The 17,429-nt window shown below is 38.4% G+C and overlaps 1 protein-coding gene across 1 annotated transcript in view; it reads right to left on the minus strand.

Annotated features, from left to right (window-relative positions):
• MYO16 (myosin XVI) overlaps positions 1–17,429 on the minus strand; it is a 365,576-nt gene that overhangs the window by 239,429 nt on the left and 108,718 nt on the right. The window contains exon 3 of the mRNA XM_066176778.1: positions 1,563–1,633. Within this exon, the coding sequence (XP_066032875.1) occupies positions 1,563–1,633 (71 nt within the window). The remainder of the gene's footprint in view (positions 1–1,562; positions 1,634–17,429) is intronic.

The raw sequence follows: 17,429 nt of genomic DNA on the forward strand, positions 1-17,429 counted from the left end.
GTAGGATAAGCATTTTCCTGTAAATGAATTATGAGTACTTACAAGTAACTCTGACTAAACTGAGGCAGTAGGTTACACATAGCTCCCTGCTGCAAATTTCTTACTGCAGAAAGCTTTCCTTCCTTCAGAAGCATATGTGTGCCTGTGAAGCAGCAGGCATCAGTTGAGAGATACTGATTGTGACAGTGAATTGGGGTGTGATGCATTTCAAGAAACCTAAAATGGCACAGCTTAACTGCAGATTTTATCTACAGTTAAAAACTGTACATCAGCTAAACTAGATAAAGCAACTTAAAATCCCTGAAGATTAATTTTCCTTTCTTTTATTTTAAAATGCCTGACATATATGTCAAATCATCCATACTGGAGGTAAAGATTGTCTCCTAGGGTTTTTGACATGGGGTAAGATTTGGGATGCCTCTGTTTTCAAAATCCCAAAGAAAAATCTCTTTGGACTGCATTTTTAAAGAGTAATTGACCATCTTTACAGCAGACAAATACTTAGACAAGAGAAAAGAGAATTAAAATTTTCTCTCTTCCAAATGAGTACTGCTCTTTCACCTTACCTTGGCCTCTATTTTCTAAAGTCTTTGGTTAAATAGTGTGGCCATGGAAGATGGAAAGCGCAGATTAATTACATAATGGAAACGCTGTATCTTGCAAGAACATAGTCACAGGTGGGCTAGAGTCCAGTAATATTACAGGGGCTCTTTCTCATCAATAAATTACTGTATTTTGGATACATACTATGAGAAACGTAATCCAACTGTTCTGAAATGAAACACTCTGCCAGCAGATTTTTTGATACTTTGCTGAGTTGCATTTCTGTGAGCCACAGTGTGCAACAAAGCTGGATCCAAATATCTTAAAATAGTTTCACATTGAATAGACAGCATGCCTGGAACTGAAGCACCAAAGACCAAAGAAAAGGATCAAAGATGCAGGAATTATTTGAGTTTTGCTACTGCTTCAGCAATGCCAAAATTCTACTCCTATGGTATTTTCTTTCTGTCTGCCTGTCATGTCCTTACCTCTTGTTTTTATTTTCATGATTATATACAAATTGTTTTTCTTTTATCTTCTTGTTACTTAATCTGAATTACTATGCAAATAATGATAAGATAAATGCTGATAATATGTTAAATACCCACATGTAGGAAACTGGTGCAAGAAAGTGTCACAAAAACAAAAAGAAAAATGCTAATTCGTAGAGTTTTTTTCATATAGGACCTGTGAATCTTTGAACCATATAATTTTGTATTTGGAATCAAGCAGTATTTCCTTTGCTCTTTCTTGCTGCACAGATAATTTATAAATAAAACTCTTCATTCTCCTTTGTTAGCTACCACTCCTATGGCATGATCCACACTTTTGTAAACAATTTGAAAATGACCATTTATTTAAAAAGCATAGCTGGATGCAATCATAGCCATGGCAGAGCTCAGTGTAGATTAAAAAAAATAATTGCTAAGCCTTTCTTTTTTGTTAATATGCCAAATCTGCTACTCACTATCCCGCCATTTTATCCACAGTCACTAACACTAATCTTCAATCACTCTTACCAGATGGAGCAAGGAGCCTCCTGAGGAAAGAATCATATGAGGGTCAGCACCATCCTTCAACAGCCGTAGCACTGAAATATCAAAGAAAAGAAGAACAAGACTTAATATACCTAATATACCTAATCTAACAGCAGTACACCTAATTCTGAACTGTTAATAGGCTGATTCCTAATCTTCATCAGGGGATTTAATAATATATTCAAACGTCTTATGTAACTGCAAAACTATCATGTCAGCATTTGCTATCTCACCTGTTTTAATAGCTAAGCCTGTAAAGTAAAAGACCTCAGATAATAAACAATAAGCATCAACAGTATCAAGGACTTTTCAAGTGTACGTGAGCATGTCAGTTTTGTACATGCAAGAGGGGAGGACTGGAAGAAAGAGCTGTGTCAAGGTCACAATCACCTGATTAGCTCATTTGGGAGCAAAATCACAGTTTACGGGTGTTATTTTACTTTTCAAAGTTCCCATGCAATACATTGGCTTATTCAGCAAATTCTAGAAACTAGTATTCATAACTGATATCACTTGAAATTAATCATCATACCAAAGCTAAATGATATGCACTCAATTTAACCTTTCCAGTGCATTGTCACATCACTGATGCAGCATAATCTTTAAAACGATATTTGGAGCCACACTCCACTCCCAGTTACATGTATCAAACCCCTTCAAAATGAAAACAGGCTTATAAGTGCAAGCAAAACCACAACCCTTCACACTGGTGCTCACTCAAGTGTGAAAATTCAGCACTTTTCCCCCATGGTCTTTATTGCCTTTATAACCTTTTCACTCAGAATCAGAGCACTGACTAACTCACAGAAACAGTGTTCATTCCTTGAATAGAACTGCGCAGTAGCAATGCCTGGCAGTACCAGGAGAGTCCACACTGGCACAGCAACCCTGTCTTCATTAAACTGCCATTAAAAACCCTTTTAAAAGGCCTCTCTTCATGAGAATAGCTGCCAATAATATCTCCTGAGTAAGAGCACAGGTGGTTCTGTCTTCATCATCTGGAAATATTGAGCTTAATTCTTAGTTAAGATCCTGGATGGGCTTGTGCACACAACTTCAAAGAAATATCGTGAAACAGGTTCCACTGAGACGCCTGTCCTACAGGAGGGCCAGAGATTTGTCTCAAGGCTCTTCTGTGAATCTGTCAACAGACTCATGACCACCATATCTTTCCAACCTATACATTTTTTGTATCTGCTTTCTTTCTCCCAAGGATATATTGCAACTCCATTTTCACTGTATAGTTAAACTTCTTACAGCATTCAGACACTTACTTAACCTATTTGAAAGGGGTCAGTTTTCTTTTCAAATATTGTCAATTTATAGAAGCAATGTTTCCTGAATTGCTTTTGACCAGGTGCCCTAGAAAAATTTCTCCCAATATTTGGTTAAAAAGTTGCAACCCTGTAAAATTAGAGTGAAACACTTGGTATCATCATTACTAAATACATCATATAGAAAAACGCACTGGTATAATGGACAAATATTTACAGTAACTAGGCAAATTCATTTAATCTTTTTGCTCTTTTATAAACTTTAAAAGTCAAAAATCAATCAAAAGTACTGTATAAATTTTTCCTTTATGAATAGTTCCATTTCTCCTCACCAAAGGTCTTGCCTCATTTAATTCACATAATTGTAAAAGACTTACATGTTCTGGCAAATGCCACTTTGAAAGTTAGCCATTATTAGAAGTCCCGGTCATCCACAGAACATCCACCAAAAATAGAATGGGAGTATTAGGTAACATATAATAAAAAACCCTATACAACACCTGCTAAGCAAGATGAAAATCACAGAATCAGAGTAGGAAGGTAGAGAATTATTTACAAAATTTCATAACATCAGGAGAAATGGATGAACAATTAAAAGCAAACAATTCCTTTCTGCACTCTCAGATCCACAAATGTCATATTGAAGCACACACATGTCCTTATCCAGAGAGAGACCATTAAAAAATAGAGGTTCAGAACTAAGTTTTCTCCTTTTTTAAATACCTAAATTTCTGACCACATATGGAGATGCTCGCTCTATCTCAGGTTTAAAGTGAGTAAAGACTTTTAAATCCTCCTTCCTTAAACAGCCATGCAACTACATCCTCCTCAGGAATTATTATTTCCAATGTTCCTGTGTTATGCCATTTTTTTAGTAGGGAAGAAAACATTATTTCCATATCACAGAAGATTTCTTAAAGCTCTGAAAGTAATTTCATTCTCCCAATCCCATCAGTACTTCACCTGAAGAAATTAACACTCCAGAGTGTTCCCTTTCCTTCATCCCGTTTTCCAGGGGAAAAAACTCGGGGTGGCAGAGCAAGCACACTGTAGGTTGGTGGCAGAAGTCTTATATTTATTAGGACTGATATGAAACAGCATCCTCAATCTGTATTTCTACAAGATGGGATAAAACAGGTGAGGCATTAACCAAAAGAGCTTTTTCCCCTTTCACAAAAGGACTTACAGACCTTTACCTCTGGCTATCTTTGCTTGTGGAAACTGACTGATGGCACAAAAAGTAACACAAATAGCAAAAATCAAATGTGGAATTTCTTGTTGGGTCACTGAGATGAACTCATCCATTGTGAACCTTGGGATCACCAAAAGTGGCTTTAGGATACGGCCTTCTATGCAAAGGCAGAAGATGAAGACTTCTCTCTTTTGACAGAAGCAGGACACATGGGAAGGTCACTGGCTTGGGAAATTGGATTTCTAACAGTGCTACACAAGAATTTCATCTGGAGCCTAAAATAGTAACCAAGAGACAGAAAGAAACTCTGGCTACTCAGGTATAAAAAATATGGGCAATTTATTGGATAGCTTCCTCCCACCAACCCCCAAAGACCTGGTTCTCATAGAGAAGCTATGCAAAACAAAGTAATGCCTTTCCAGATCCATTTTGCAACTCCTTGCAGTTGAAGCCAAAAAAACCAACATACCATTTCTTGATCCGAGTTTGAAATCTATTAGAATTAATTGATTTGCCTTGATTTTTTTTTCTACCAGCAGAAATGTAGACCACAATTACAGCATAAAGAATTAATATGTTAACTCTCATCTTCAAGTAGAATAATTGTGACAATAAACAAAATACCAAGTCACATAAAAAATGTTACAGAGTGCCGAGAAAAGATCAGTAGTTTTTCTTTTTTTTTTTTCTTTTTTTTTTTTTTCTTTTTTTTTCTTTTTTTTTTTTTTTTTTCTTTTTTTTTGGGTCTGGTGTCTTTTTCCTCATTGCACACAGCTTGATCACTGCTTCAGGAAATTCAGATCACACAGACTACCAGGACAAGATACGCAAACTCTCCTTTCAGCTGGGCAAAAGTCTGTGTCCTGAATCAGGATTATGTGCTACATGCCTCTGCATTTAAAAACAAGTAAAAAGAAAAAAAAGTTCTTTCCTTGAATTTATCCCCTCCGCAAAATACAATTAAAAAAAAGAAAATCAAGAAAAGAAGATCACAGAAAAAAATCCCCCTTCCTACTTTACAAATCATTTAGATCATTTACTTAAGACTTCACCAGTCAGTAGAAAGTATTCATCTTATGTTCATATCTTGCCTTTGATAGAACTACTAAATAGAAGTAGTTAGATAGTAAATACTACCTACTGCTAGTAATTTCAAATTTAACGTGCTAATGAGAACCAGAAAGTAATACAAAACTCTATTCAAGAAATGGTAACTATCTCTTAATAAATGCAACTTTAAGGCAGCTTTCATAAGACCTTCTTTTAAAACCATTTTACTTGCAATCTTTCATGTAAGAAAAGTTTACAAGAAAGATGAGACTAAAAACTGACTTAAAAGAAGGAAGTGACATTTACCTAAAAAAACCCCAAAACAACCCCAAAGTAAAAAAAATTTCAGCAACTCTGAAGCCCTTCTTGTGTGTGCATAAACAGGTCCATCCATTCTTTGATATTTTTTAGATTTGACACACCAAATTATTGACAACTTAGAACAGAATTTCATACCTAATTTCATATCTAATAAAGAAAGCACTGGATGCATTGAAATCTCATCAGAAAATAAAGATAATAATCAACAGACCTTTTTAACTAAATTTAACCAAATTATTTGAGAGAGCTGAATACCTTTTCACTTTCCATTGATTGTATTGACTACACTATGACTTCTAATATAGCCTTATAATGCAGTACAGTCATTATTGCTGTGTCTGTTACCAGGCCCAGGTCTTGTACTAACTTTGCCTGTGGAACTGGGGCTGTAAGGCTTTACTTTTTCTGGGCTTTCCTTGGCTTGCTTTGAGCTTTGTTTTAGTTGTTAGAGCAACCGGCTGATGACAAGGTGACAATTACATTACACAGTTTTGTTTAGTTCTGTGTAACTGTGGTGCATAATGCATTAAGGATTTTGATATACATGGCAGCCACTAGCACTTAACACTGCACTGTGGTTACAATCTAGCTATGCTGGCATATAGAGCTATCTGTGACCTTATGTGCGCTGAAGACAAAAGGAGTACTGATCTCAAATAACAGCAGAGCCTGAAAGGTGAATTCAGAGGTCCCAGGTCTATCTGTAACTAACCAGGGATCTGCTACTGATGGCAACACAAACTTAGGCACTGGGCAATCTTGCATCCACAGCAAACTCAGTTTTAGTAGTAACAGAACAGACAAAAATAAAGGCACCTGACATACATAAAACCTAACATTTGGCCATCTACTGTGCTATATATAGAGTACCAGTGTACGCTCCTATTAACTGTTCCTCTGGGGAATAGCAGCCAGCAATTGTAAACTTTATTCCTGTTAACATCTATTTTTATTCTCTTTAGTTTAGCAGGAATAACTCCAGCTGGAAGACTTTACTTGCTCATGATGTGCATAAACGTGACTTACTGCTGCAGAAGCATAGCTAAAACGCTGCTGATTCTGGAATGGATTATCACATTTCCCTCCTACCCCAGGCTGCATATTTTTGTCACTTGGCACACAGCAAAGATTTCCAACTAGACCAAGGATCAGGGAATGTGGCATTGGGTAATGGGCATGAATAGGGAGAATGGAGTAGCCACCACTTCCCACCAAGAGCTGAAAGTAGTTTGGGCATAAACTTTCCATGGAATTGAATCACAACAGATGTGATACTGAAAGATGTGTAATAGCATACTTCCACCCCTTCAACTTCCACCAGTTAAGAGTCATGTTTTTACCCCATTAGTTCCTCCACAGTCAGATATTTGGTCCACTGGCATCTTCAAGTCTGTACAGATTAATCACTTAGAATTCTTTCCACATTCATACCTCCTTATTTCTCTTTTCTCATTCCTATGCAGTCACTCCATACTTTTCAGCTTGTACCAAAGGGGTTTATGAGAAACCTGTTACACAATTCAGCTTCATGTGAGAACAGATGAATGCTAGTCTCTGGTAATTTCTTAATCAGAACACCAAGTGAAATAATACAAAATGTCATAAATGTTTGGTTAATGTAGTCTTAGAAAAAATATTTACCTCATAACCTTTGCTATGAGTAGTCAAAAATTAAATTTTAAAATCCAAGCACCAATGTTGGTAATCTAATCATTCTTTTTAAGTGTCTTACTTACCTAACAAAGACATTTGCTGTAGCAATACTGCTACCCCACTATCACTACTGCAATGGCTCAGGCTTCAGAGCAAGCCCATCAGTTGACACTTTTATTCAGAGCAATCATGCCCTTAATGAGCTTTGCAAACAACTGATTTGTAATCCCACTTCTTTTTACATGAAATATTTCCAGAGTTCATTGGCAACATCTGTCAGACTTGTTCAGATCTTCTCATTTTCAGAAGAACTCTTGGAAATAAATTCCCATCTTTGCTTCACAAAGATTAAAGGCAGCAAACCATAAACAAAATATGAACATTTGGACAGATAAGTGTGCCATTCACAGACTTCAGAAATGAAGAGAGGGAAATTACTCTTTCCATACTGGTTGAATTTGAGCGTGTTAGCCTTGCATATCCAACCTATAGTGCCCACTGCTTGAATAGAGCACTGACAAGGATAGAACTGACATTTCCATCCTCCCTGTCCGAATTCCCATGGTTTATAATTTTTTTTCAGGGAGCCAAGAATAATACCATGACCCCAAAGCAACTGGGTCATTGATTCACTTCTGAAATTAAAACCCTGATGTGAAATGTCAGGCTGATTTCAGTGTTCCATTGGACCCAATATTACCTTTAAAAGAAACAAGCCAAGCCACCAATGGTGGCTGACAGGGGTAGTCCTACACCCCAGTCAGCATCTTTCCCAGCTCTAATGCTGGAAGATAAAAATCCATGGTAGTTCTTTCCCATACACTCTTTGTGGAGAAATCATTCAGACCCCAGCCTTGCAGACAGCTGAGGGGCTTGATCTCACAGTGTGGAAGGGAACTGCAAGCAGCACAGGTGAGCATGTGACAAGATAAGTCCCTTTCTTTGTGCCTAGCTTTGTGCCACTTTCCTGCCAGGCCCTGTGCCATCAACAGCCCTGACAGGTTCCTGCCATGCACTATCATGCTGGAGGTTGAGGGCACAGCTGTCCTGCTGTCTGAGGTATCTTGAACTGGAAAACCATATTGAAAACAATGGTTATGTCTCTGAGCCACATGCTCACTAAGTCCTAGTCCAATGAGATCCAGGAGGAGAGTCACAGTTCTCTCATGGGACAGACATTTCTATCATTGTGGACACAGCCAGAAAAATTTATGAGTAAGGGACTACAGTGATTCAAGAACTACATTTAAACTACATTTAAAACTTTTCCTTCAGGCAAATGCCCCCCCTTTCATTTCTGTGTACATTAAATATAATGCAGCCTGTGTGTTAAGTCCATAAACCAAATGGCTTAAAAAATCCTAGTGTGTGCCTCTTACGATGCCCAGGCAGTGACAAATTAACCTATCTCCTTACACAAAAGTGACAATGGGCAGCAGTCAAATGTAACACCCCTGAGTTAAGTTGTGATGTAGACAGCAAAACATCTGTGTAAATCACAGTAACTTTGAGAAGATTGAAAGTAGCCATTCAGTTCTATGGCCCAAAGACATTGCTGCAAGGGGCACACCAAAGATCAAAAAGCAATTGCGGTGACTTGTGGTTTTGCATCCATTTAGAGCTTTGGCCAGGCCAGAAGGAGAGAACTGTTTCGGTAAGGTCTTTGTCAATAATAAAGCTGTGATTTTATCTCTCTGCACCTACGACCTGCGTATATAACAGAGGTGTTGCTAAAACTATTCCACACCACCTTACAAAATAACACATGCTAGCTAAAAATACTGGGTCTATCATCACAGCTAATAGCACAGCCAGGGTTTTGCCAGCATAGCTACTTCTGAGGACAAAATAGCAATGTCAACAAAAACTGGAAGCACAGACCTGACTGAATCCAGAATGTGTGTTAGTGAGATAAAATTACAATATAACAAAGCTTTGTAACATTTACCAGAAGTGGAACACTCTAAAATGAACCTTATGGAAAAGTAGTTGATCATACAGTAAACTTAAATATAGCTTTTCTTAAAACTTTCCCTTCCAGTTAGTTAATGAGATTTTTTTATTTCAAGGTTAATTAAAAAAAAAAAAAAAAAAAAAAAAAAGAAAAAAAAGGAATGAAATATTTTAGCATTTAGGTCATGTATTTAATTTTTACACATATTTTATCTGTCTCCCATGATGGATTTTCCTGGAGTTTCTGACAAAGCTGACTAAAACCAATAAGAACTTTATCATCAAGCTACAGTCAAGTATTGGAAAACCTCACAACCCACTAGGTTCACCTTAGAGATATGTTTGAAAGCTCATTAAATTACTAGTATATTTTTAGACCAACTTTTCAGCTACAGAAACACCTGACTGTACATTAAAATGATTGTAGAATTAAATAAAAACCTCAGATCTTCCAGCATTTTACTAAAAAAGTTACATTTATTTCAGAATTTGCAGATTTCCAGTCCTATAGTCATTAAATGATAAATACTAAAACACAGATCAGAAAAAAAACTCATTCTGTGGTAACTACCTTAATCTGAAAACCATTGTCTTACCCATGCTTTTCCTTAATTGTAACAGTTAGAGAATTTGCATTCAACACAAATTTTCATCTGAACAGACTGTACACCTCCTCTGTTTCACCAACATTTATGTTGATCCTATGCCCATGCTACTTAATTGGCATAAATCAAATTACTGCTGACTTATATTCCTTATGAGGCAAGAGTCAGCCCCTCTTTAACTCTCACAACACGCAGAACAAGTTTATGCCAGCTGGCTTAGAAGCCTTGTAAGCAACTCATTACGATTTGTATTAGAGATCTTCAAGGATAACAGACCACTATCCTGCTCAGCAGCTGCTAAATGGTACTAATTACCAGCTGTAGACCACTGGCTGTTACATCCCGCGTGTCTCCTGGAATTCCCAGGGTGTGGAGTGCACAAGGAAGCAAACTTAAATCAGGCAGTATAGAACAAACTAGGAGCATTACTGATCTATGCATTTATCCAAAATAGTTGTGTGTGTGGCATAAGAGTGACCAAAACTATGAAGAAAATGTGTAGCTCCAGGAATATCTCACCACTTGACCTATGTGGCTCAGGCACCACCTTTCACAGTGTGTGATCTGTGACAGTTTACATTGTCAAAACCAGAGCTGCTTCCCTCTTCCTCATGCATTAATCTACACACCCCTGCCCTCATCTTTGCATAGCAGTGCCACATGTCACACTGCCATGAACTGCGATGGAGACTTAAACCAGCTGAAGATCAACCTTATGAAAGGCAGTTTCCAGATGGTTCATCTCCCTGCCTCATTCCAAAATGAGCATAAAGATGGGAGAACAAAAGGATGGGACAGAAGAAGAGCCAGAGAGAAAGGAAAGCAGTCAATGGTAGCCTCAATTTTAGCTTAAACTGTGTTAGAAATGCACTTTTTAAGAGTCTTTTGGTATTAGAAATATCCTTAGGGAACTATCAAAATCAAGTCAGTGTTTCCAAGACACCTGAATGTTGCCTTTTTGTCTCTGCATCAGCCTTGGCAGCTGTGCAACAGGAGGGTGAAATGGTTAAGAGAGGTGACACAGAATTTAGCTGTTGATTCTAGGGGTTGGTGCACTTTCTTTCGGATCAGTTTGCTGAACTGTCTTACTCTGCAGCCACACAATTGCTAAATCTGATACAAAGAGCCCGCAGTAAAAATGGTGGTAGGAACAGCATCATAAAATCATGAATGAAATTTTCTGAATTGGAAAATATACCATTGACATAACATCCAGGTGGGCCAATGGGATAAGCCCCAGCTGCCAGATCCTGTCCAGCTGCCCTGGGGTGGCCCCTGTGCTCCCAGTGGCCCACACAGCAGCTGGGAGCTGCTGCCCCTCATGGTGCCCTTACAACATTTACCTGTATTTAATTAAGTTTGAACAAACTATCACCTCCAGAAGGATTTCCAGTCCCTTCCACACTTCCATTGGTTTCATGGGAGCAGGGTCAAGTCTCTGCTGTTCTACCTTGGCATTTTGAATGTCCATATAATTAAGTTTTTCTGACTAAAATCCTATTTACCTATATGTCATTTCACAGCAAATTAAAACTGGTGTGCTGTGAAACACTTTCTGGTTGAGACACATCCTGGTGTATGGTAAACTCCAAACTATCAACACACTTCAGACTACTGATACCAGCATCCTCTGTCAGACATCTCAGAGGTGGTCAAGAGATGTGAAGAGCCATGGAGAAACCCCATGCACAAATGAAATCAGCCCCCTCTTCACTTTTATAGAGTTTTAAGATAGACAGAGAGAAATTGGATTTTGGTGTATTCGTGTCACACATTTTTCAACAGTATCAGCATCCAGTCACAGTCTTTTACTGTTTGCCAAAATCAACTGAGAATAACATTATACTTCTAAATCATTCTTTTCTACTTCAGAATGCACACCCTCACCTCTCAATTTCTTTTTCTTTTCCTAACACAATTCATGAGGTTTGAAAAGACTTATGACTCCTTGTACAAATGGACAGAACGACACCTCCTATTGAAGGTGATGGAATAGGATTTGCTGTCTTTGTCAACTTAGAGACGGAATCACCACATCCAGAAAATTGAGCTTCTGGGGATGCAATGTGAAGCCTCTCCTACATTGCTAAGGATTTGTGACTAAGAAACTGGTACAAGAGGTCTGGAAAGATTATCTGTACAGTTCAGTCACAATCACTGTGGGAAAGCAGCATATGGCGTCCTGTCATGAGTCTCCCATGTAAACATGAATACAAAAAGCATGCATGCTGCACAAATGCTTCAGTTTAGATAAGATTGTCAAGTATTACCTTACAATTCTATTCAGCACTTACTACATTGGTTGCAGATGCTGGTGACCAAATCCTTCTATTAACCTGCCCACTACATGAAACAGATATAAACATTTTCACATATTGGTTATGTGAAAGACTTGTGCCACAAGTCTTCAAAAAAAAAAAAAAAAAAACCAACAAAAAAACCCCATTATGCCTGTGCACCTAGATCAAAGACGTTTTCATTTCTCATTACTTGTTTTCCAGAATTTGATTTGTCTGAACTGCTGCATTCTTGAAATGAATTATATTTTCCTAAAGGTATTTCAAGCAGGTTATATCCACTGATGTCCAAGTCTTCTTCAATCTTTTCTAATTTTTCACCTCTTCCCATGATATGAAGGGTCTGACAGTTATAGCTAGAACTTCTCTCACATGTTGCCTCCCATACTCCCAATCTGCAAGGAATTCTTTCACACTTGGCAAAGGGCAAACTTGTCACATTTCATGATAAAACACAACTTTTTTTAGTCCTTGTTCATTTCTGACAAGACAGCCCAAATACTAACTTTCACACTTGTCTACTGTGTATTTTTTGCGCACACTAAGAGTCTTCTGCCAGTAGTGACTACAACAAGGGTGCAACCAAAAGAAAACTGTTAAGCATCCTAATAACACTAATATGGGTCATGTTTTAACTAATGTTTTACTACATTCTGTAATCCTTATTAGTCTCCCTGATAACTGATGGATGGCCCAGAGGTCCAGCAAGGACAGCAAATTGCCCACAGACAAGTCCAGGTGGGAGACATAATCTTTTCCAGTCAGGGCTGCTCTAACAGCACAAGTGCAGCCTCCTGGAAATCATCCTGCTTCCAACTCACATCCTACAGCTGTTTCTGGAGGCTACCAACTTCAGTGCATTCTGGCTAACACCTTCATTTTCCCACATCAGTTACACCAAAAACCACCACTAGCAATATGCCAACAACAAAAAACAGTTGAAAAATAAGCAATGAACATATTATCGCCCCAAGAACAACAGATCATGTGTATGAAGCCAGCACGGAAGGAAAGAGCTATCAAACTTGAAAACTGTGACTCACACTTTCTTAAACCACCTCAGAACAAGCAAAAGAAAAAATCTCCATGTATCTGCTTTGAGATAAGGCTGTCAGACTTGGGCAGCTGAAGATTGCAGCAATGTAGGTTTCACTTGATTTCAAAGTTCAGTATGAAATGCAAATACAGGGACACAGGGGACTGCAATGACAGATTTACAACAGTTCACCTGAAAGAAATATGCAAGCAAAGAGACAAATTTAAAGCACAAACAGTTCTGCATTCCGTATCACCAAGCTCACAGACAGCCAAATCTACATACCAATCTTACGTAAGGTGAATCTACACAGGGTTACCAGTGAAGCATTTGAGGATCTGGGGAACACAGAATGTGACGGATGACAGACCCTCTGCCTCCTCTTCTCTGACACGTTAGCCACTAGAATAGCAACATTATTATGCCAAAGCTGGTGCAACCAACACAAAGCAAACTTTGCTTTATTTATGTTTTACTTCATGTTTACACGTATGAATTGCCACAGTGTGAACTGGAGTTACAGACCAACATGGAGAGTACAAAAATTACACTCACACAGTACCTGATAATCACCTCTGTTTTACAGTTTATGGAAAGCAAAAGTCTGACATAAAAACTGAAGGTTTTATTTGGCTTTGAAGCAGAATTATCAGTTGCTCTCCACTCATTCCATGCAGAGGAATGAGTTATCTCATTCCTCTACAAAGTCAGCATGATATTGGACTATTGTACCTTCTGAGGTCCTTCTAGCCAGACTGGTCTTTTAATACTGTGAATTCAATCTTGATGTCAGCAAGGGGAAGGAGCAACCAACATCACCTGACAAAAGAGAATCTCTCAATTCTGAGTCATACAAATGAGTCCATGTTCATATAGAGCCACGTGGTAGGTTTGGACTGCAGTGATGAGCTACAGGGTCTCAAACTTCCCCAGTGATACCCAGTGCCACATATTCTCTTTTGCTCAAACAATACATCTGACATGTAGTTGGTACATAAATCTGGTAAATCAGGGAGAAGCCAGAGAGAATGCTGTAGGAGATATAGGCTGTAGTTGAATCACCCAGACTGGGCCACGTTGCTGAGGCCTAAAGGCCTCACCACTGAGGCCTGTAGGAGGTTGTGGCGCAGATGCAAAATCAGTGCAAGAGTGTGGCGCAGTTAGAACTATAGCTTAAGGTGTTGGCAAGGGTCAGAGGGTTTCCTAGTAGTTAGCAAGTATAGTAATTAGTGTGAACACAGTAGCTACCTTAAGAGTTTATTAAACAATAAGTGCTTGCATTCTTCCCTGCACCGTGTGCCAATGAAAATTCACCTGTAACTGTAAACTATGTAGAGTGTATAAAACCTGCCATCTTCACACAAAAAATGGAGAAACGTAGCATTGATCATATTGATCAGAGGTGCATTTGCTCTTGCCAACTTCCCTCATTATTGGGGTTCCCCTGCGACTTTGGAATGCCACACTAGAAGTGCCTCAGTTAAGAGAAAGAGGTAAGGACTAATCCAGAAGCATCAACAGAACAATATATATTTGGACTTTACATCTGTCTTTTTCTGCACAACTTGTATAATTCTAAATATGTGATCCATAGGATTTTTAGGGAGAGGCTTGAAAGCAAAAGAAGTCCAACATTCACCCTCTACAGGAACTGAGAAGCCAGTGAAGTTCAGACAACCATTATTAAAAGGTACAATAGTCTTCTACAGGATGTATCTTCATCCTTCTTACAGGATGTCCTTTTAGCAGACTAAGAAACAAAGCAGCAGTTCAAATTTCACACAGATACTTCCAGCTTTAAGAACCTTCAAGGCCTATTTTCTGTACTGTGAATGGGTAAATGTGGAAGTCTGGAAAAAGCTATCATTTTAAGTCACCAGCAGTCATGATTGCTAAAATCTGGAGCACTGACCCTAACTCAAGGATTTAGTGCTTCAGCTATCATGTTTGTCTTTTGAACCAAAAAATAATCAAAATCCTAAAAAGTGCATGGTGTGGAAAATTACCTCCTCTAACTATCTCATTGTCCAGTAAAATGACTGTGCTGCTTCAAGGTCACATTTACACTGCATTGTAGTAGAGATTCATCAGAAAGAAATGTGGTTAGAAAGCAGTATGTGCTTCTAGGCTGACTGAATTCTACCTTGAACCTTCATATATGCTTAAAACCTTTGTTCAAAGGAGGACATTTAGAAATATTGTAAATTTCATATTAACTACTCACATTTCCACCTCCATTCTTGGATGCATTTCACACAGAAACACAAGCTAAATTAGCCATTCTCGAAGATTTATTGACTGTATTCTTGAAACCTTCAATTCCTCCACTATAATAAGCTATTACTGTAAAGGCTGCAATTAACGTTAATCAAGAAGAATCCGTTTTCCTCTATGTTATTCCATATAAGCTTTCTACTAATTTCTATCACAGCTACAGAGTTTGTTCTCTGTCAATTTGAAGTGCAGAAAGTTTTAACAGCTAAAAACGGCTGCAGACTGAGTTGATACCTCAGTGCACTGAGAAGAAAGAATCTTCCAACTCATGTCTCAGAGAAGAGAAAGATGACTGAAATAAGCAGCATGTGCCCTTTGTGTTTTGAATTTATACTGAAGAAGAAAAATTATTAGGCACTACATAAATAAGTCTGTTTTGTTCTCAGATATATTTGTGGTTTTACGGGGAAAGGTACTAGGATTTAGACAGAATGAAGGAATTATACTATATGCTGAGTTGGAAGGGAGCCATAAGGATCATCCAGTCCAACTCCTGAGCCTGCACAGGACACCTCAAGAGTCACACCATGTACCTAAGAACATTGCTCAAATGCTTAAAAACTGACAGGCAGGTGTTGTAACCACTGCACTGAGGAGCCTGTCCCAGTGTCCAACCACCCTCTAGGTGAAAAATCTTTTCCTGATATCCAACCTAAACCTCCCCTGATACAACTTCAGGCCAGTTCCTGGAGTCTTGTCATTGATCACCACAGAGATCAGTGCCTGCCCCTCCTCTTCCCTTCATGAAGAGGCTGTAACTGCAATGAGGTCTCCCCTCAGACTCTTCCAGGCTGAACAGACCAAGTGACCTCAGCTGCTCCTCACATGGCTTCCCCTCAAGGCCCTTCACCCTTTGTTGCCCTCCTTTGGATGCTCTCCAATAGTTCAGTATCTTTTTTATATTGTGGCATCCAAAACTGCTCCCAGCACTGGAGGTAAGGCCGCCCCAGGTCAGAGCAGAGAGGACAATCCCCTCCCTTGGCCAGCTGGCCATGCTGGGCCTGATGCCCCCAGGTGGGTTGGCCCTCCTGGCTGCCAGGGCACTGCTGGTTCATGTTCAACTTGCCACAAACCAGAACCTCCAGGTCCCTTCCCACAGACCTGCTCTGCAGCCTCTTATTCCCCATTCTAAACTCACGAGAGTGTGAGTGCCCAAACACTGGTGCACAGTTTGGCACATGCTCTTGTTAAAAAAAGAGCAGAATAACAAATAAAAAAAAGCCCTAAAGAGATAGGACTTAGCACTGAAAAAAAATTATTTGCTGCATTTACTGGTTCTGATTATACTAATTTAGTTATGCCTTCAATGGTTCTAGAGAAAGATACTCCACTTAGTTACCCACTCCACAGAACCTTCAAGCAAACTCCACTTTTTAGAAATTTGGAAGGAATATTCTGAAACTGGCAAAAAATTTGATAGTCATAAAATAAAATCTGCATATTGCAAGGTATCAGAATAAGGTCTTTTCCCAGTCTTATGTTTAAGTACTCGATTTTATTTTATTTTATGTTCCAGTATAGCATCTTGAATATGCCCTGGTAGAAAAAATGCTACTAAAGTTGAATTAAAAAATTGAAAACAGTTTTTAAAACTTATTTAAGTTCATTTTTTGTAAAGAACTGTATTATTGTTATAAAGGTTTGCTCGTAAAGAAGAAAAAAAACCCAGAAAATATTTTTCTTTACTGATTTCTGTAGTTCCCCTTCCTAATTTCTGTCATAGTGGAATTTGTGGTTGAAATGTAAACATTTTAAAATAAGTGATACTGAACGATAAATACAGAAAAGTTTCCCCTTTGTACTGAAAAAGTGTTGGAAATCAATATGAAGCACAATAATTACACTGGAGACGAAATCAAAAGCAAATTACATAGAAAATATTCACTTTTTGTCCTCTTTTTATTTCATAAGACTAGACTAGGATCTTCTGCCATTACAGCAATATTTTTTTTAATCACTGACTTATAACAATAACTAGAGAATGTCAGCAGTACCTGCTACTCAGTGGATACCATCTTTCACAGAGAGAATAGGCTTCTGATTGCTGCCAATTTAGAGACTTGCATCCCACTGTGGATCCCCTTTCAAATGAATAGGAAGAATGCCAGGTGCCAATTTGTAGGTTGCTAATGGCTTAACGAACCTTTATTGGCATGACAGTGAATTTGTGAGTGATTAGTCCTTGTGTTTCTTC

The sequence above is a fragment of the Chamaea fasciata genome, unplaced genomic scaffold (assembly GCF_029207755.1).
Source record: "Chamaea fasciata isolate MVZ Bird 193981 ecotype frontalis unplaced genomic scaffold, bChaFas1.0.hap1 SCAF_2, whole genome shotgun sequence".
NCBI classification, from domain to species: domain Eukaryota; kingdom Metazoa; phylum Chordata; class Aves; order Passeriformes; family Sylviidae; genus Chamaea; species Chamaea fasciata.